This window comes from Rousettus aegyptiacus, unplaced genomic scaffold, assembly GCF_014176215.1.
Source record: "Rousettus aegyptiacus isolate mRouAeg1 unplaced genomic scaffold, mRouAeg1.p scaffold_m13_p_5, whole genome shotgun sequence".
NCBI classification, from domain to species: Eukaryota; Metazoa; Chordata; class Mammalia; order Chiroptera; family Pteropodidae; genus Rousettus; species Rousettus aegyptiacus.
Genome location: NW_023416308.1, coordinates 83,964,639 through 83,985,936, shown reverse-complemented (window position 1 = coordinate 83,985,936; position 21,298 = coordinate 83,964,639). Strand labels below are relative to the sequence as shown.

General features: G+C 49.3%; 1 protein-coding gene across 3 annotated transcripts in view; it reads left to right on the top strand.

Moving 5' to 3' along the window:
• GALNT18 (polypeptide N-acetylgalactosaminyltransferase 18) overlaps positions 1–21,298 on the top strand; it is a 308,997-nt gene that overhangs the window by 169,330 nt on the left and 118,369 nt on the right. For all 3 annotated transcript variants that reach the window (XM_016135450.2, XM_016135449.2, XM_016135451.2), the window contains exon 3: positions 1,781–1,947. In XM_016135450.2, the coding sequence (XP_015990936.1) occupies positions 1,781–1,947 (167 nt within the window). The remainder of the gene's footprint in view (positions 1–1,780; positions 1,948–21,298) is intronic.

Here is a 21,298-nt window from a genome sequence, read left to right as displayed (position 1 = left end):
ACCCTGTTACTTTTCTTTTTTTAAAGTCTCAGCACATTCCCTGACAGCCTGCCACTTGTTTGTTTCCGTGTTTATCTGTTTCCTTTGTCAGAGCCTAAGCTCCGTGAGGACAGGTATTTCGTCCACGTCCTCCTGTTTCCACGTCCTCAGGGCAGTACCTGCCTCATGGAAGAGCTCAATAAATATTTATTCCATTAAATAACAAGAATGAAAGACTTCTACACCAATTTGTTAACCTGATGGTTTTATTAAAATTCTAAGTATGAAGAGGATTTGGGAAAAGGCTGGAGTCTTTCCCTTCCTCCACCCCTCTTTGGTGAGAAAGGAGAGCTGGAAATAGAATGGGAAAAGTTTCTGTAAATTTCTGGTAACCATAGAGATGGTGATTTTAGTTTATTAATCTCCTGCTCTTAAGCAGGCTGGGGTCCCACGGTGATGTCTCCAAATTGCTCATTGCTGGTTATCCCGCAGCCGCCCTCATTAAGGAAGAGCAGGCCCATTCCTACCCTGCAGCACTTTAATTACTGACGAACAGACGCCTGTGCTATTTTGCTTATTATTGCATGTTCTAACCTGGCTGTGCCTCCCTCTTTGGAGCATTGCAACACAGTCACCAGCCCCGAACCCCAGGAGCCTACAACGGCCAGTGGTGGGATTGGGCAGCCTTCTCTCTGAGCCCGGAGACAGGGACGGGGCTGTAACTGCTGCTCTGCCCCTTCCTTCACCTCTCCAGAAGATGATAGCTCAGTGCCTTCTGGAGAAGCATTTAGTTTCGGTGAGAGAAGAGCCCCAGCATGGTTTCCTGCCCACTACGGCAGTGCTTGCAGGCGAGGGAATTGGACATATCCTTGCAAACCATGGACTTCTTACTGTTTGGCTTCTTTCTGGAGTCTGATTTCAACGTTCCATGTTCTTCTTCTCATGGAGAATGACACGCAGCCTTTCATGATTTTGCCTCTTGTCGCTTGGGTGAGAGGTATCCAAATGGCTTCAGGGTTTCTGTGGAGCTAGGGCGGAATGGGACAGTTAAAGGCAGTCTCTGTCGTGATTATTTCCTCCTGAGGAAAGAACCCTGTTTTGGATACCGGAGGCCCAGAACTGAGGTTCTGTCTGGGCAGCTGACTCATGGTGGGGTTTCGGCCTCTCTGAACTTTAGTGTTGTCGTGTGTGAAATGAAACTGAATTTGCCTTCCATCCCTCATTCATTCAGGATGAGATTCTGACTCCAGCTTCGACTGGATCCCTGTGATTAATGAGGGGTAGTGGGGGCCCCAGACAATATGCCTTTTGGAGTGAGGCAGAGTGAATTCTGGAAGTAGAAGTCTCTGGAAGGAGACATATATCCCGCCTGAGGCAGATCATCTAAGGTCTGGTCTCACCTAGGCGTTGGCTGCCATTTTGGAAAAACTAAGACTTTCCTTTGGTTGCATTTTCTATTCTACTGAGTCTAGAGATGTTGAGTCATTTTTCTAGTAAAACCTCAGTGACTGCCTGCTGGGGACCAGGCATTGCACTAGGTGCTAAGGATGGAACTATTCAGCTGGGATAGTCATGGGCAAAATCAGACTCTGGTGTGGGGCAAACAGTTTCAGTGATTGTGAGTTTGTCTGCTGCACACTAAGGGCTTGGCTTATGTGTGTCAAAGAAGAGGCTCTGGGAAGAATCTGGACTCGTGAGCTCTCCAGGAAAGCTAGAACCAAGATATAGGGCGGGCCAGCATCTTGGGTGATCCCAGCCGACTCACTGACAGATCTGAGAGCCTGGCTGTTCTCCTTTCCAGGTGCCGCAACCTCTCATTCCCTGACAGCCTGCCGGAGGTGAGCATCGTGTTCATCTTCGTCAACGAAGCGCTCTCCGTGCTGCTGCGCTCCATCCACTCAGCCATCGAGCGCACGCCTCCACACCTGCTCAAGGAGATCATCCTGGTGGACGACAACAGCAGCAACGGTGAGCGCCCGAGCTCCCCACCCTGGGTCCGACATCCTAGCAGAGGGTTCAGCCTCCTTTTGGGGTTATGGTTGTCTCGAGGTTCCCCTTGGCTGCTCCTTCTCTGGGATGTTGCCTCAATGACGAGAGATTCATGGTGGTCGCTGCCCTGGAAGGTTTCCTTCATAGGTGTATCCTCTTTGCATCCCACGGGGGCCTGGTCCTCGAGCTTTGTCTTACTGACCTTCCATTCTTCCCCCCAACATTCTAGCATGATAAGAAACCCTGATCTCCGCCCTGGCCACATACACAGTGACCACTTCTGGCGACTCTTTTCTGTGAAGTACCATTTCATTTAGTAGTATTGCTTGGCTTTTGCCCAGAAGATCGTTCACTGGTTTTGTCTTCGTAGTGGTGGTAGAGGGCGTAGTGGTGTTAATGGTGAGGCTGGTAGCGGACCTATAACCCATCGACAGCAGCAGAGCTGTTGGATGTCCAGCCTCTTCGCTGGACCCCCTGCTTTCTATTCCATCTGGCCCTAACAAAGCCCCGGGTGGCCTGAAAATGCTCACTGAAGCCTTCACATCACCATCTCCCCTTCCCTAGCCGCTGCCGGCTACCTCTTTCCTTTGGTGTGTATTCCATGCCCTCTGATTCCCCCCACATTACCACCTCCATGATACTCTCCAAACTTGGAGACCATGCAGTGAGGCACTTTGAAAACCATCGCTCTTGATAGGACCATTAATATGAATGCGCTTTAGATAATGTATGATTTTCGAAAATAGACTGCTAGGTCATGGGAGCATTGTCACTGGGCTTGTGTTATCTTTAGCACTTTCTCCGGTGTCAGGTAGTAAATTTCCCAGTGAATCAGTTGCTTTAACGAGAAGTTCAGATGATCAATTCATGTTTTGTTATCAATTAAAGCTGAAACATATCAAATAATTGAAATATTTTTCATCTCAAGAAGCAAATTTTTTTTTTTTTACCACACAGTAAGTAGTGTAAGAGCCGCTCTGCGAAGCAGGTTTTAGAGTTTCCTGAAGGGCCGTGCTTATGAATCACTTGACTCTCATTGTTCCATGGAGATGAAGGAAGGAAAAGGCAGCAAAGAGGCGGCACCGTAACTGCGATTGTCCGCTGTGAGGGAGGCAGGACCGGAACTGGCTTCCATGCCTCCAGCAGCCACGTGCCATCAACTTGCTTGGGTCCGAGCAATGGATGCCTAGGAAAGCGCCCATTCCCAAACAGCTAATACCACGACGGCCTGCATATGCGCCCTACATCACTCCACCCAGGCCTGCCACCCCCCCTCACCTTTTAAACTGTAAGGAGTCAAGGAGTAGAAGAGCCATCCTTCCATGCGTGATGACACTCCCCAGGCAAGAGGCATCCCCTGGCCCCATTCTGCTGCATTGCCTCACATCACAAAAGAGAAAAGAGAATGAAGCACCAAAAAGAAGGAAATCTTACAGCTTTTCATTTCTTCCCCATGGTGTGAGCCTTACGGTGGCCTTAAAGTTGCCATTGGTCTTTAATCCTTATGGAAAGAAAGGGGGAAGGCTGATGCCGAGTTTGAGAAATTTAGATAAGGAAAGCGAGAGAGATAGAGAAGATTTCAAATGTGAATTTAAAGAGTTTGGAGTTTTATATTGTAAATGGCAATAACTGTTGAAAGGTTTTGGTGGGAGGAATGGTGCAGTAAGAGCTGGGCAACAGAGATTTGGCTGCAATTCATGGTGTTGGTTAAGGGAAAAGTGCCATCTAGAAGAAGGGACCTGGATGAGATGGCAATTACAGCGGTACGATCAGGAAGTCAAGGGGCCTAGAGTAATGGCGGGTATGCGGATCAAGGGCAAGATATTGGCCTAAGAGAGTTTGGAAGAAAGCGTTGTTGGATTTCATGAGCAGCTGGGCCAAAGGAAGGCTAGTAAAGGAGTCTGATACCAGCTAGAGCGCCCCTGTGTGGAATGGGACAGGGAGGTGACCAGTCAAGAGGGGAGGAAGAAACACTTGAGACTGTGGCTCTTGGAGAAGTGAGCCATCTCTAGCCCTCGCAGAGGGCTGAAGGCCCTTCAGACTGGCCCGGCCTGACTTGTGGGAGGGTGGCTGCGGCCGTACCCTGGGCAGGCTCCGCTTGGGACTTGCTCTTCCCGGGTTTCATCTTGCTCAGCACAGGACTTTCATTTATTTCACATCAGGCCAACTCAGCTCAGTTCAACTAATGTCTACGAACGGCGTGAAGAGAATGACAGCTCAGATCTAGCCCCTGACATCCGGGAGTCAACCAAATAAATGTCACATGGGTATGAAACAGAATAAGGCTCGGTTTCCAGTCTCAGTTGTACAATTTCCTGGTTGTAGGTCTTTCACTTTGGGTTTTTTTTTTTTTTCCCCTTAATGAGCCATGAGGGCGCATCAGGCCCTGCCCTGCCCTATCTGTCCCACAGAGTCACTGAGGGTAATATGGTAATGGGAATGAAAGTGCCACCTATGCTGCAAGGTGTGAAGGGTGCCCTAAGGGTGAGTTAAAATGACAATAAAAATAACAGCAACAGCAACGGCCATAGCTGGCGCGTAGCCATGGTTTAAAGGCAGCCTTTGCTTTCCTCTCTTTCCTACAGCCGTGCGCCCTGGCGGGAGGAGCACAGAATTTGGCATCAGGCCAGTTTTTTCAGTCCCAGCTCTTTCCAGCCTCTTCCTTAGCTGTGAGTTCTTAACCTCTGTGAACTCTATTTTTCTTATCTGTATAAAGTTGGGAAGTATAGTTCCTACCTCAGGGATTCTCAGGAGGCTTGGATGAGATAACGCGGGATGCTGATGTGCAGAACTGTAAACGAAGCAGGAGCACAGAGCTTTCAGAATGTCTCCTTGCTAAGCCTTTCTTCCCAGGCGGCTGTCACAGGTTCTGTGTGACGACCCTGGTGCCTTGTCTCCCCGTCACCCCTTCTGCAGGCACTTTTGCTTTGGGAGTAGGTCTCTGCTTCCACAAGCACAGGAAAGGAGCAGTGGATTACTCTTTCTTCATCCAAGCCTCTCTAGACCTTTAGTGTGCTCGTGCTTGCTCCCCTTCTCTCTCTCTCTCTCTCTCTCTCTCTCTCTCTCTCTCTCTCTCTCTCTCTCTCTCTCTAATTAAGAGAGCTGAAGCCTGTCCAGATGGTCCTTGTGTGGGAGTCTGAATCTCTGCTCTCCGCATCTTTAGCAATTTCCTGAATAAGTTCCACTCTTTCAGGGACTGACTCCTGTGTAGGATGCTAACACGGCTACAGTGATCTCAAACTTTAACGTTTGAGCTTGATTAGAAATGTGGACATTTAGAATGAGCTTATTTCTGTCTCGGGACATTTGCACTTACTAGCCTCACCACGTAGAATGCTCTTACCCCCTGATATCTGCATGATGTGGTCCTTTACCTCTTGAGGACTTTGTTCAGTTGCCGCCTTGTTACCCTGTTTAAAATGGGAGCCCTTACCCCATCACTCCTCGTCCCTTCCTTGCTTCTTTTTTGTAGAGCACCTGTCACCATCTGATATACTATACTCACTTGATTACTCTCCCTTATTTATTTGTACATTTCCCCTCCACCAGTGTGGAAGTTCCATGAAAATAGGAAGATTTGTTTTGTTCATTACTGTATCATCAACACCTAGAATAGTGTCTGGTACTTGTAGGTGTTCAATAAATATTGATTTAATGAAAAGAATGAATGAATTTTGATTCTGCAGGTCTAGGGCAATGCCTGGCATCTGCATTTTAATAAGCTTCCGAGAGCATTCTGATGCAGTGGAGTGTTGTGCCCCATCTGTATTGCAGCTGAGGAGCCTGGGATAGCGGGCACTCAAGCTCCCCCAGAGCTAGACTCAGGCAGCAGGCACTGCGGGATAGAGCGTATCTTGCTGGAGTGGGGCCCTGGGACCTCGTTGCTGATCCTAGGGAGATGGCATGAATGGTGGGTAGACTGCAGAGCAGGAGGAGGAGCTTCTCTTGCTATTACCCCAGTCAGGCAGGCCTGGACTCGGGGACTATGCACGGTCAGATGGCCAACCCTGAACATTCTCCTGCCATGTCACCCAACCTATGCAGGCATTCCCAGCAATGGCAGCTGTGCCCTGCCCACCCTGCCCGCCCTGCAGCTGTGAGGCAGTGCTTCCCCTCCCTGGCTGCTCCTCCTTGCTATCTCGAGGAAATGGTGGGAACACAGCTCTGGGCCTCTGGTTTTAATTACCATGCTTTCCAGTGACTCCCATTGGGCCAATGTCTTTAGCCGGGGCTGAGCAACTCAACCTTTACAGACCTTCAGAGAGGGGGAACCACTAGGATTTGCAGCTGATAGTCATCTCTGCCTTTGATTCTTGGCGTTCATTTACCTGGTAGTTCATTCATTCATTCATTCCCTCAGTAGGTTGTCAATGGCCATGGACTTTGTGCCAAGTACTTTGGCACATGGCTGAGCTACTACCCCCATCGTCATTGAGATCATTCATGTGAAACGGGTGTTTCAGTACCTCGCACAGAACAAGTGATCAATGAAATGAGCCCTTTCAGGCTCCCTCACCAGGTGTCCCCAGAGTCACTGCACCCCACAGTGTAGCCGTTCCCACTTCTAAAAGTTTTTTCTTTGTTGTACTCGGTTTCTCTGTTTCTTTTTTTAAACTCATTTCCTCTTTTGGTAAACTTAAAAATCACATACCCTTTTCTCATGCTACTTGAATTTCGAAATGATCTGAATTTTGTCACTCAAAGCGATGGCAATTCAAATATTCTTTTAAGAATCCCGTCCCCTGGAGACTTCGATTTGTTCCTGGACAGCAGTGACTTGCTGCATAGCGCATAAAGAAGCGAGGACTTTTAGACTTTACAAAAAGGATTCAACGGGCGTCATGACAGTAATGTCAACTGACACATAATGGGGATGCCCTCGGGGTGTGACCAGACCACCCAAAGCCACAGACACATCAGCCACAACTGCAGGAGCCAGTCTTCCTGCTGCCCACGCTGTATATGGACATGGTAGACCATGGTGAGGCAGCCCAGGTTTCGTTACAGTGGCTCCAGAGCCTTTTTCCTCCTTAGCTCTTTCCTAAGAATGACTGTTCCCCCACACTCCCGCCCTCTTTGTGCGGTTCCAAGCTTCAGGGTCCACTCAGGCGCCGCTGCTCCCAGAAAGTCTTCCATTGCTCTGCACTGCTCCCCCAGCAGCTGGATCAGGCAGTGCACGCATGTGCCCTAGCTTCCTTCCCTTCGCAGTGTCTGCGCTGGTTATTTACTCATTACATCACAGGGAGCCGTTCAGTACAGACTAGGGGAGGTGACCAGTGTGAGAGGGGCGTGGTGCTGGGCCTCTCAATGTCCCATCGACGACCAGTTCAGTGTTCGGTCACTCAGTACATTTTGTCGACCAGAGAACAGAGAAATAGGTGTGAAAACCATCTCTACTTCATAGATTGGGATGCTGTCTCAAATGAGTTAAAAGAAAATTTCAGAAATATTTTTTTTGACTGACCAGAGCCCAAGATCACATAGCCAGGAAGTGGTGGGTGGGCCTCTGGCCCTGGAACCCATGCGTCTGCTATTTACCACACTTCCGGGAGCCTGGAGGACATGTGGACATAACCAGATGTCCTATCTAGGTATTTCCTGACAGCCAGCCACTCCATTGCTTCTTGGGGAGGGCGGATCGGAACCAGGATGACCCCCACACACATTTAAAAAGTGAGCCTGTGTCCTGGAGTTCCAGCGTGCGGTAGCCTCCCCCACACCCCTCTTGGGTATAGGTCCTGGATCTCTGAGTGCAGGGCAGCAGGCAGGCTTGGCCAGAAGGTGTTCCCCAGGCTGGCTCCAGGCCCCTGGCTAAAACACTGCCTAGTAAGCTGGCTCTGCCCATGGCTGTAGTTTGACCCCCCGTTTCTCCAGACATGGACCTTGGGCAGCAGTGACTCCCAGTACTCCCAATCAGAGTCCAGCTCAATGAGCTCTTAGTATGTACCAGAGACTATTCTAAGTACCCTAGAGGAGTTATTTAGGTGGTGGTTCCATAGCATAGTGGTTAGCATGTCTGCTTTACACATGGAAGGTCCTGGGTTCACGCCCCAGGTAGAGCCACGGACCATACCCTGGATGCGCCAGGCCCCAGGTGCACACCGCGAGCATGTGGGAGGAGACACCCCGCCTTCAGAGATCCAGTTCTTAATGGGAAAGGGCAACATCCATACATAGGTCAGAGGTAGAAGCGGGAGGGTGAATTAAAAAGAGGGGAAAAAATTATTTAGTGCTCTGTGATAATGGTAGGAACAATTGTTAATGTCATTTTCTGTAACAAGGACGCAGGCATAGAGGAGTTAGGAACTTGCCCGAAGTCACACAGAGGTGAGATCTGAATTAGGCTGTCTGGTTTCAGAGTCTATGCCCTTGACTATTAAACAAGGCTGCCTCTTGTACACCATGGGTCTCTGGCTCCAAAAGACTTATTTGAATTTTGTCCTCATTTTCTTTCTTCCATCCACTATGGAGAGAGAGAGAGAGAGAGATGTTGGGTACCAGAACCAGGGAATAAGTGGGCAAAGAAGGAATTTAAGAGAAGATTGTGGCTGTCTCCTCAGCTGGAGCTTTGCTCGGGGTTCAGTAAGGAGAGATGTGTTGCACGGAGGCTTCTTGGCTCATGTTAGGGTAGAGAGGAAATCAAAAAGTTGGCAGCCACGCTCTCGTGAGTGGGCGACAGCTTTAAAATGGAGATGTTGGTATGCCTCTGTGTGTGCACATGTGTGTGCCTGTGTGTGCACATGTGTTTACATTTGCACAAATGCATGCCTGTGAACATATGTGAGAGTGAATACGAACCTGTGAGTGTGCATTTCTGCAGTGCGAGCATGTGTAAACAATGTGTGCAAGCAGGTACGTACCTGGTATCTTAGTCCATTCAGGCTGCTATAACAAAATACCGTAGGCTGGGTGACTTGAACAGCAAACATTTACTTCTCGGGTTCGGGAAGCTGAGAAGCCCGAGACCAAGGGGCAAGCAGGTTTGGTGTCTGATGAGAGCCTGCTTCCTGGCTTGTGGACAGCTGCCTTCTCCCTGCGTCCTCACATGGCCTTTCCTTGGTGCTTGGGCATGGAGAGAGTGAACAAGCTCTGCAGTCTCTTCCTCTTCTCATAAGGGCACTAATCCCATAACGGGGGTGTGACCTTCCCGAACTCAGTTAACCCTAATTACCTCCAAAAGGCCTCACCTCCAAATACCATCGCGTTGGGGATTAGGACTTAACATGAATTCGAGGGCACACGCATTCGGTCCAAAGCTCTGGGCTCACATGTGCTTATGTGAACCGCGGTGTGCAAGTCTCCGCTAGTAGTGGCTCAGCCTCTTCCACCACTACCTAGGGCCACCCTCACAATCTTAATCAGTGGCAAGTAATCGTACAACTGTGAGTCATTGTTGTTTTTAATCGTTGGTAAGAAAATCATAGTGCGGTGACGAAATAGAATCAGAGCTCCCACATTGCTTGCCGCCAGCTGCCGTGTCCGTCCTCGCCACACGCACTCACCTCACCCTCCCTGCAAAGCCCCCATCATCCCTTGGCTCAGAGCCTGCCTAATCATTGCTTAATGTTTCAAAGATGCTGCCCTACACAAGATATACTCATTCCAGGCTACAAGAAATACCAACAGCTTTGCATGCAGCTGGAATAATTGCAAAAATAAAAGAAGCAGAGGAAAAGAATGGTCCGACCGTATTGTGCTTTATGGAGCTTAAAGAACCCCATATTGCTAATCTAATTATAACCAAAGCTCAGATGGCTTAAAGGTGTTTATATAGCCAGGCACATGGGCTGTCAGCCTGCTCAGCTGAAGGCTACTTGTCACTGCCCACCCTTATGCCTTTGACCAATGTGACTAGAGTGGCTCACCCACTGGGCTGGGAGTGTGTACCTAGCAACTCTAAGATGGAGACAGCTGGTGCTGAATTCCGCGGGAGTCCTAGAGACACTCAACCTGGTTCCTTACTGCCTGTGGCTGCCTCTAACTGCCAAATCCATAATTTATCACCAGCCCGAGAGTTACTCTTGGCCACAGACACAGATTCATGTTCTCAAGTGTTGTCCGGCAGCTCTCTCCTGAGGAAATGTTGGTATGATCCAAGCTTCTGCCTGCTCTGAGTAGCAAATGCCTCCTCCTCCCAGCCAGCTTGAGTCCTGACCCTAGAACTGGGCCCTGCATTCATGTGACGATGGGGGTAGAAGGGAATCAGATCAATATCTCCGACAGATTCAATTGTTTCAGTTTCTCAGCAAACCTCAAGCTGTTCTGCAGGTTGTACCTTTCACCAGGGCATCCAGACAAGGCACGAGTAGGGGGAGAAAATCTAGCCCACATTCCCCATTTGCTACACTGTGAATCCTGGTCTGAGTCTGTCTCAGAAGTGCCTTTTTCTAATTGGGATTTCAAGAAGGGGTGCCTTTCTATAACATGCATCAAAGTGCGATGTGCTAGTTGCCCAGACAGCCCTGGCCTCTGCAGAGAAAAGCGGAAGTCTCTTCTTCACCAGTGGGCAGCTTGGCCTTAACAAAGCTGCTGCAACCAGGGTGTGTGTTCCCTGAACCTGCTGCCCTTCATTCCCGGCTTTCCTTAACCATCTCTGAGTTGGTCCTATAGTTGGCCTTCTGCCTCTGTTCTCCACAAACCGTCAATTTCCTGCTAAGAAGGAACCTTGCTCTGACACTTCCCTCACCTCTTAAGCTAGGTCCTGGCTCCCCATGTAGACCCGGCCAACCCTCTTTCTTGAGAGGCTCCATGGACCCTGCTTCCTGTACTTCTACGCTGCGTTCCCTGCTCTGTTGTTCTCCTTGCCTTCCTGCATCCTGGGAGCTGGAACCTTCCACTGATAGGCCCCTCCATCTAAAAAGAGCATTCTTACTTAGTGATGCCTGGGTGTGTCCAGATGCTGGGGACACTGCCTCTTTGTGGATCTGCCCCAAAATGCAATCAGTTTCTCCAGTTCTAGTCCTGCATATTGCCAGCCTCCTCCCTGTCCTCACCGGACACTCTACTGAGATTCCAGCAGCCTCACGCCACACAGCCAAGCTTGCCTGAGTCTAGCAATGTCATGGGTAGTTCATCACCCCTTTTGGGCTCACTACAGATAAAGAAAACTGATTTCGGAAACTGGGTGCTCCCCAACATACTTCCCTGCTAACCAAGAATATCCCCTGGGAGGGCAAAGGCCCTGTCTTCTCCTTAGCTCATAAGCTCCCTGTAAGCAGTCTGACCAATGGGCTTTGGACTATTTTGCTTTACAGACTAGCCAGGGTGACCTGTATTTGATTAACAAAGCTGCAGGAACCAGGTACAAAAGGCCTCATCCTCTGGTCAGCTGTGTGACCATCTGTCGAAGGGGAAATTCCTGGAGCTGGAGCTTTGACGGGGGTATGGGGAGGGGATCAGGAGAGATGCCTCCCGCCCTCAGGTGGGAGTCAAGCTGTCCCTGGAAAAGGCGCGGGACACCCCGCCCCAGCCCGCAGTGCAGCCAGCAAGAGAGGCCTCCTTGTCCACTCTTGGCCCTCAGCCTATCTTGCTCAGCAGGTTGAAAAGACAAACTAGTGCAGATGGTGTAAGTAGAGCCGAACGCAGGGCACTGCTGGTAAGCTGAGATGCTCCCTCTGCTTTCCCAAATATTGGAAACTGCTCACATCCCAACAAATCAAATACTTCCTACTGATATCAAATATTTGGAATATGGAATGCCTCTGGTAGGATTGATTTCTGCCCCAAACCGTGCAGCAGCAACAGAGGTATCCTCTAGCGGTTCCAGGGCCCAAGTGCTTAGTAGCAAAAAGGGGTGCATGTGGACAAGAGTTGGAGCCTGAAGCCACCCCAACTGCCATCCAGATCTGTCCCACAAATTAACTTTCGTTGCTCTCGGGACACCAGCACCTCCCTGGTTTGATGTCAGGGTGGGCAGTTGGGCTGGAGATAGTGTCGGGGCTGAGGAAGCCAGCGCAGATGACTGGGGCCTGTGGGTCCACCTGTATTGCATATCAGCAGAAACCTGCCTTCACTGTGGTGGCTAGGAGGGGCAGGTTTTAATTTTTTATTTTACCAAGTCCCTAATCTACTCTTAGGGGCCTTAAATTAGGGAACAACTCCATCTTTCCCCCTCCCCTTTTTTTTTTTTTTCCCCAGGGACTGCCTCCCCTGTCTGATCAGGCTCACAGGGCTTTACACTTCTTCTGCTCCGCCAGTCATTCACATGCATTAATTCAACAAATCAAGTACCAGGTTCTAAGCTGTATGCTGGGGAAGCAGTGGTTCCTGCCTCTGATGAGCTTTAGTAGGAGGATAATGGCAAGCAAGCTGACAGACTCTATGGCCCTCGTTTGACAAGGATGTAGAAATGAGCTATCTCGATTTTAGTTTTTTTTTTTTTTTTTTTTTTTTGAAGCTTGTATCTCAGGAGCTCAAGTTGTAAGTAGAATTTTAGGGAGAGAGGCTCTTGAACAGAAAGAAATGGTAGGGGTCAGATCGGTGAGCAGGAAAGCTGTGGACTTGGATGCCATTCTTGGTCACATCCCTGCATCCTGAGACCTTGTGAGCAACTTGCATCAGGCATCCTGTGCCAGGCTAGTAGTGAGGGAGTGGAGTGACCAGCACTCTTGGCCAGCATGGGAAAGCTGATCAGGCTGAGAGGAGGCAGATAGTGGGAGAGTGAGTTAGAGCAGAGTCAGTCCCATCTCATCTCACAGGACCTCTCCCAGGGCAGGAGGTAGGGGAGGAGGTGGTGGGGCGAGGCCAGGAGCTCAGGCCTCCACATGAACCAACTTATGGTGTGGGGGGCTGTGATTTGGATGTGCCACAGCTCACTGGGGCTCACCCTGGCTCGCCTCATTCCCTCCCTGTGTCTTCTCCTCTTCTTGCACTGCCTGTGACCTGCAACCTTGATGGATGGTCTTGAAGTGTGTTTGTGGTCCTTGTGGTTGATGCCGTGGCGGTTGCCACCTGGGAGTGAATAACCACAGCATTTCAAAGCCATTTCAAAGTCATTTCGAGACCCAGGGAAAAGTCCTAGGTCTTGGGTTTCTCTCATCTGGAGAAAGGAGTGTGAATTGTAGCTATATAAAGTCAAATCTTTAAACCCTTCCTCACCTGGTGAATTGATGCGGTGACAGAAATGAATTAGAAATTCGATGAGGGCTCAGCGTTTACATGGGTTCCAAGCCAAATGGAAACTAAAAAGAGTATCTCCGGCAGGGTTAATGGTGAAGGCGAGGCTTCCAGCATGCTTTGGCAGAGTGTCTTGGGTCTCCGAGGGGAATTGATCAATGGATCCTGCCAGTGAGATCAGGAGGTGGAGAGAGGGTTCTCTACTCAGACAGTGGAAAGGAATTAACTTGTTACCAATCAACACTCATTGATACAACAGAAAATTCCAGCAACGCAGGACAGATTTTAGTGCCAGGCCATGCAGTGGCGACATCGACTCCCTACATTTGCCCTTAGGGGCTTACGCACCGAAGAAGGGAATATTTTCACCAGCATTGAAAGAAGTTGCTGCTAAGACCCATGGCCTGAGTGAGCCTGGAAGCGTGTCTTTGTTGTCAAATTTCATTTGGCTTAAACATGAAAACTAATGCAGAGAATCAAAGAAAACAAAGTTGTTTGCCAAGTGCTCCTGACCAGGGCTGCTCAGGCATGAGGCTGAGATATTGGTTTAAGTGATTGTATTTTCTCTAAAAAGAACATTCAAGGTTGTTGTTTAATCTTTCCGGAGTGAGTTCCTGTCATCTTAGGTGCCCAGCTGCTGCCCTCTGGACCTGTGTACTCCATATTCCTGTGATATATTAGTCCGGCAGTAGGCGAGGTTGCTGTTCATTGAATTCCTGAATTCTGCATGGCAGGAAAAACAAATCCCATCTTCCCATTCCCCAATTATTGGGCTCATACATTATGCCAGGTATATCCATTAGGGAGGGAGGGAGGGAGGGAGGAGGAGGAGAAGGAGGAGGAGGAGGAGGAGGAGGAGGAGGAGAGAGAGAGAGAGAGATGAGCAGATAGATGAATAGACGGATGGGTAGGTGAGTGGGTGGATGGGTAAATGGATGGGTAAAGGGATAGGAAGGTGGATGGATGCACAGATTTAATATCTTCATTCCATGGCATAGGTATTTTATGCTCATTTTAGAGATGAAGGAATTGAATGTCAGAGGACACAGGGTCACCAAAGTTCTCACTGCAAGATGGTAGCAGAGCTGGTGCTTGAGTCCACATTTCCCAACTCTAAATTCAGTGTATCCCTCTACTTTTTTCGCCCATTGCTCACAAGGCTTTATTTTTTTAACTGCCTGCCTCATATCTAGAGATGGACTCACTTGGGCTTGGATGAACTGCTCATACAAGCAGATGGCTACGAGATCTATTTATTTTATTCAACAAATATTTATTGATCACTGTGTAGGCACAATTCCACGATAGAGCCTCAAGACTCCTGGCCCCTGGTGTACACTCACTTCTTGTTATTCAATCAAACACTAATCTGGGTACTGCTGTGAAGGGACTTTGCTTATGTAATTAAGATGCAGTCAGTTGGATGGGCCTGACCTAATCACATGAATCCTTTAAAAGCAGTTTCCTCTGGCTGGTTGCAGAAAGGGAAATCACAGAGATGCACTCTGGTGGCCTGAAAGAAAGCAGAAGTCCATGGTGTGAATTGCTTGTGGGGCCACGCGGCAGGGCACTGCAGGTGGCCTCTAGTTACTGAGGGAGGCCCCAGCTAGAAATCCTAAACAGACATCCAGCCACACCATACCTGAACTTATGACCTATAGAAACTGTGAGTTAATAGATTTGTGTTGTTTTAATCTTCTGAATTTGTGACATTTTGTTATATAGCAGCAGAGTACTAATACAGTCACTAATGCCAGCCACTGTCCTGACCACTGGGGGTGTGAGACTGGCAGGGTCCCTGCTCTCACAGGGCTCACAGCCTGGCGTGAAGTAGGCAAGAAAGAATCAAGTTATTAAAGACCGTGATAAGTGCTGTAAAATTCATAAATAGGATGATACAAAATAAGTCAAATCTGGAGGAGGACATGCTTTAGGTTAGATGACTACAGATGACCCCTCTGAGTTAAGCACTAAAGGAACAAAGTGGAGTCAGCCCTGTGAAGAGCCATGACAAAGTGTCCCAGGCAGAGGGAAGAGAACAGGCCAAGACCCTGAGGTGGGAGACAGCCTGACATGTTCTCAGTCACAAGAAAGCAAATGTGGCTGGAGGGTTAGGTAAGGAAGGGGGAGGATGGCTTGAGATAACATTGAAAATTTAGACAGGGCCTGGGCATGTAGGACCTTAAAAATATTACTCAGTGCAATGGGCAACATTGGTGAGTTTTAAGTGGGGGAGAGGTGTAATCTGATTGACATTTTTGGAAGATCTCTCTGGCTACTTGGTGGTGAATAGTTCGGATATGGGTAAGAATGGAAGCAGGGAATCATTTGGAAGGCTCTTGGAATACTTCAGGTGAGAAATGTTGGTGGTTTGGACTGTGACGGCTGGAGAGAGAGAGAGAAACAGATGAACCGAGATATCTTTAGATTTTCTGGTGAATGTGATACAGGGAGGAAAGGAAAGGAAAGAATAGAAGATGAAGTTCAGGTTTCTGGCTTGAGCGATGGGATGAATGACAGTGCCATTTAACAAAATGGGAGGGACGAGAACAGATTTGGGGAGTAAGATCGGAGTTAAGTTTTAAAGCTGCTGAATGTGAGATGCATGTGAGACATTTGAGGGGAGAGTTTGAGTAGACACTTGGACAGCAAGGCACAGCTGAGCAGGGGTGGCACCCAGGCTCAAGGAGGTCAGGGCCAGCTGGCCTGGTTTGATCATCCCCCTGGAAGAGTGGCAGAATGCCCGGGTCTATAAAGCAAGGCTAAGAAGACCCAGGGCCTGGACCGCTGGAGTCGTCACCTTTTCTGGAGCCCCCTGCTCTCATGCTGAGCCCCGGGTACAGCCACACACCCAGTGTGAGGCATTCCGGAATGGAGTGGGTCTGGTGTGAAGCCGACGTCTCAGCAAGTTACTTCAATTGTTCTGGGCTAGTAGTAAGGTGCATTAAGCACCAAATTATATAAACCTGAAATTGCGGTCTAATGTCGTTAAGGGGCCTGAGGGAGCTCAGGAAGAATGAGTGTGAATGAGGAATCGTCTGTAAGATTATCAAATCCCTGATTAAAATCACCTCCCAGGATCAAATGGCCTCTAGAGACAGTGGAGAGCACCTCTGAATCCTAATGGGGCATCCACAGCTCTGGAAGGATTTTTGGCCAGGCTGCCATGTCCTTCTCCAGGGCTGCTCGGTGCAGGAGGGGCTGGTGTGGAGAGAGCTCCCACAGGGATCTGACCGTTCATTGGGCTCAGGGATGGAGGAGGTCCCTACAGAAGGCCTACGCCACATGTGGTAGGTTGGGCCCGTCTTCTCCACTTTGCCTTGGAGGGGCTGTTCCACCAGGAGCAGTCCCTGAGACACAGACTCAACAGCAATCAGTTTATTTAGGAAGTTCAAGATATACCATTACGGCAGGGACTGAAGAAAGGGAAGCAGCCAATAGAGCATGTTATCAGATCAGGCACCTTTGTGGGCAGGTGGAGCTTAATCCTGCAGGGAAACAAGGGGAAATGGTGTAAAACGCATGCCCTTAGACCTGAGAGGTGATGGAGCTGGGGTATTTGTGTACCAGCTCCCTTTAGTGGTTGATGGAGGGCTGCTCTCAGGGGATGTTAATTTCTAACACTTCAGCCTTCCAAGTGCCAGGATGGAGCACTGTTCTGTGGATTTGAATAAAGCCCTCGGGCAAGCTCAGTGGTAGAAAGAGGAGCACTTTGAAAGGATGAGGCTCCAAGGAAACAGGTGGGCCATCCACAGCATCTGTCACAAGAGCCATGAGCCATATGTTTTGGATACTTTTAAAAACCACTTTTCTGTAAGCCTTGTGATATTGACTCTGTCCAACTACTCACAGGCCAAGCTGCAAGGCATGCCAGAAGTTCTGGAACAGGCTGAAGCCGTCTCTCGGGTCAAGCAAGACCAGCGTTTGGGTATCTCCTGCCCTGTGAGATGCACCTGCTGGCCCTTAGGCAGAGCCTACAGTGCCCTAAGTCGTGGGGCTCCATTTCATCTTGTGTCCTTGTCGGGCAGGTCCATCGGAGGGACAGAGCACCTGCAGGAAGCTTGGTTTGGGGTTATAGAGACTTACTTGGGCAGGTGTAGGCATCAGAGAGCCACCACTTCAGTGGTTTTGAGGGACAATCCCAGCCAGGTCTGAGAGAGCAGGGTAAGGTGCAGTCTCTGGGAAAACCGTTGCAAATTCTAGTGGGGGTTGGGCCCTAGCCAAGAAGGGTCTCAGATCAGAAAGGTCTGAATATGCTTCAGGGGAGAGGGAGGAAGCCGAAGCTTGACTGGTAACAGGCGTTGAGGGCGCTCCATTGGCACCGCAGCCTTGATCGGTGTTGCCGGAACTATTGGTGCCCCACCCAGATCCCTTTTACTGGCCAGTCCTCCTGTTCCCTAGGTTCTGTGAGTGTTGGTGGCCAGCAGCTCAGAGCTGCACCCTTCTCCTTGAAGTTGCCCTCTCTGTGAAGAGCAGCCTTGCCCAGAAATGCATGAGAATTATGCCCCTCCTCCAGGAATGGCACAGAATTAGTGCCTGATTAATGTGGGTGTCTAAAACCCACCCCTTGCCTCAAGATGGGATAACTCTGTGCTGCTGTTCACACTCCGGAGCTCCCTGTGGGAGCCGACTGAGCCTAGACTGCAGCCGAACTCAGATCTCTGCCCAGTTTCTTCCCCCTGCCCTAACCTGCTTCCTTCACTCCCTTCAAGGAAGTACTTGCGAGCCCGCCCTCAGTTAAACCACTTACCCGAGAATCCCCACCTCAGGTTCTGCTTCCAGAGAACCTGACCCAGGACTGCTGAGACGTGGGAGATGTGGCAGCAATGTCAGGTCAAGTGGCTAAGAAATGTGCTAGAGAAGGGTGAGCAGTCTCTCCAGTGTGCCTGGGACTGCAGGAATTTCTGTGCTAAACCAGGACCCTTGTGAGCAAATCAGAATGGTTGCTCACCCCTTTAATCAGTGTCTCAGTCAGATTTGAACTGAGTTCCTGTGTGAGGCCAGAGCTGTGCTCGACGCAGTGGGGACTAAAAGTGAAATACAAAAACATGTCTTCCATGAAATTCAACTAAGCGAAGGTTTATTTCTATAAGCCTTTCCCCCTGTTTCACTTTTAGTATATTCAAGAAAGAAGGAGCTCGACGTTGGGGCAAGGAAAAGGGGATAAGGCAACAAGAGTGGGTAATGAGGTTTTGGCCATGTGACCTTGGGAGAGATGAAGAAAACTGAGGTAAAACAAACAAACCAAAACTACAAGCCCTCAGGCACTTTTGAGAAGACTAGGCAAAGCCGACCAGAGGGCTCTGCCATTTCCAGCATGTCCACAGGGAGTTGTCATGGAGAGGACCAGCTCCATGATTCCTGTGTATGTTGGAGACGGTTTGAGAAATATTGGCTCAATGATGACAAACAGCTTGGGTTAAATAAGGGTCACTCGGGCCTTTTCCCCTGGAGCATCGAGTGCTGTTGCACTTCTGGAACACTAGTAAGACCGGAGGCAGGAGCCGCCAGCTCTGAGCCATAAAATTAGATAGTGATGCTTTAACTAGAATCCCAGACATAGGGGGAAATGCCGCTCGGTGTGCATGTTCTCTGCACCAAAGCAAAACGAACGTCCATGGGCGTCATGGAAAACTGCAGGGGAAAGAAATCTGGAAAAGGCTTTAGTGAACAAAGGTTGGTACACGAAAATTAATTATTCACTACTAGTGATTACTCATTTAAGGTGTGTAAAAATACCACTGATGGTCTCTATTTCATTAGTGGTGTTTCTTGTTTGAGTATAATGAAAGTGAGAATGTGAGTTAGGGCTTTCATAGGGTCACTTCTGAGCTCGCTTCTCCATCCTCCTGTTTTCCTTAGAAATCTTCAGTCCCTTGACGACAGAATGTGATAGCAGGGTCCTGGCAGGAAGCAGATGGCACTCTTAAATTGAAAATTCGAGGAGAGTTTAATAATAGAGACTATTTACAGAGGTGTGAGCAGGGTATAGGGAAACCATAAGGGATAGTGCAAGCCCCTGGAGCTGGAAACAGCAGGGATCTTTAGCACCCCATACCCGGAAGGGGCAGAAGATATACTGGAACCAGATGGAGTGGAACGGCCCCTGGCAGAAGCTCACCTCTTGGGGCTTAAGGGGACCCCACAGGGAGGTGCTGGGGGATAGACCCCTTCCCCTCTGATCTCCTGCTATCAAGGCGAGGTTGACACTTGATGCCTTCCCCACAGATCAGCTTCCTGGGGCACAGAAAGGTCAGAGAACAGTGAGGAGTGGATGAAGGATGCCAGGCACATCTCATATTGTCCTAGTCACCAGTGTTCCAGGACATAACCCTCACTATGTGGGACGGCTTGGAGTTTAACTTCTAGTTGCTCCAGTGGACTTTAAGGGTTAGCTGTGTACTTGTCGGTGTGTATTAGCTTCTGTTTGTCGGAGGGATAAGAGATGACGTCAAAGAAAGAGAGAAAATGCTCATCAGAAGTCAGCCCCATAGACTAACAGAGCCGGGGAACATCAGGACTTAGTCCAGTCCCCTTATTTTTCAAGTGGGGAACTGATACCCAGAGAGCGGAAGTGCCTTGTTCAAGGTCACAGTGATTTAGGGACAAAGCTAGAACCCAGGTCAGTGCTGTATAAAATGCAAGGTGTGGTGAGGTGATTGTCTTTAGGAACTAGGGCTGAGATCTGAGGTTCCTGTGTGGAGCTGCCTCAGGTGATGGGGAGTACAGAGCTAGGGTGCGGATGGGTGGAGAGGGAAAGGAGAACTCTCTGGAGCCAGGATCTACCCACGGAGCCTCACTGTGAGGGGCTGGACCTTGTCAAGCACGTAAAGGCCAGGCCACAGTGGAAATTGAGGCTAATGAGGCCCAGGGCTGTGGCCAGGCAGTATCCTGAGCTTGTTCCAGGCCTTGCCCTTTAGCCAGACCAGACTACATGGAAAGCAGGGGCTGCTCTGGCCCTAGGACCTGTTGAGCATGCCCTTGGGGAGGGCGGAGGTTACAGACTGCCTTTGGGGAGCCTGAGCCCCTGGAACCTGAGGACTAACTAAGCTCCCTTCCCTGCTGATGCTGAGCTCTCAGGAGAAGGGCATTCAGGCTCCCAGCCAATACCTGGGAGGGATGGGCAGGAGCCGGAGAGCTACTAGTCTTGCTGCCCATGCGTCAGCAAGGCAGTGAGGTCTGTTGGTAGCTTTTGGAAGAAGATGCTGGTTTCACCTGCAGCCTGTGGTATGAGGGCTATTTTTAATGAAAGATGTCTTCCCCCTAAAAATCCATACTGACACCTCAGTGCCTCACTACCAGGTCAAAAATGGCAGATGTGCTGATTAGGATGCAAATTTGTTTGTGGTACATAGCTTTCACCCATTTGAAGCCTGATTGTCTGAGTTCGTCTGTCTGCCTTGAGAACAGTCTAGGAATTTAACTTGTAACTGACCCAAAACAGGCAGTGCCTTTATAAAGCACTGCTCTGAGCCAGGCACTGCCACTTTTTTGGTTACATATACTCAGCCTTTATCCTCAAGGGGCTCATGATCAGTGGGTGAGGATGGGGACTTGAGAAGACTCGAAAACCAATTTTTGCCCAGTGGGGCTGTTAGCACATCAGATCAGTTCTAAAACATAGCAAAATTAGACCTTCTTCCTCTTGCCTAAAATGTGGACATGGGTATCTTGCCAGCTGCCTACACAGAGTATGAGGGGATGGGCTCTTTTCATTTATTCAAGAAACATTTGTTTAACTGGGGTATAGGAATCACATAGGTGAACCCAAAAGAGATGGCGACTCTCAGGAGAGTCCGACTTAGTGTGTATATATGCTTCCTCCCATCTGGAGCACCTCCTTCCAGAGCCTTCTCCACATAGATCTTGGGTCCTTTATGATCTTTCTGTTGAGGGGAACATTCCTTTAGGCCACATAGTAGATGAATATATAATTTTAGTTCTTCGTCTGATTCTCTGCAAACTTTCTGTGTATTTTTTTCTGGCCATCTAGGTTCTAAACTCCTTAATGAGAGGGCTGTATCCTAGACACAGTGTGTCCCATGGGATGTCCAGGACACACTTGTTCAAATTGTGAATGGCTGAGAGCGGGGCCTCCACTCAATGCATCTAATGAGCAATTGGGAGTTCTTACCTGGTCTGTTCTCTTCTCTGGAGCCAACTGTGGCTTCTAGCTTTTCACTTATGCTGCTCACATTCCGGGGGGGATTTTGTC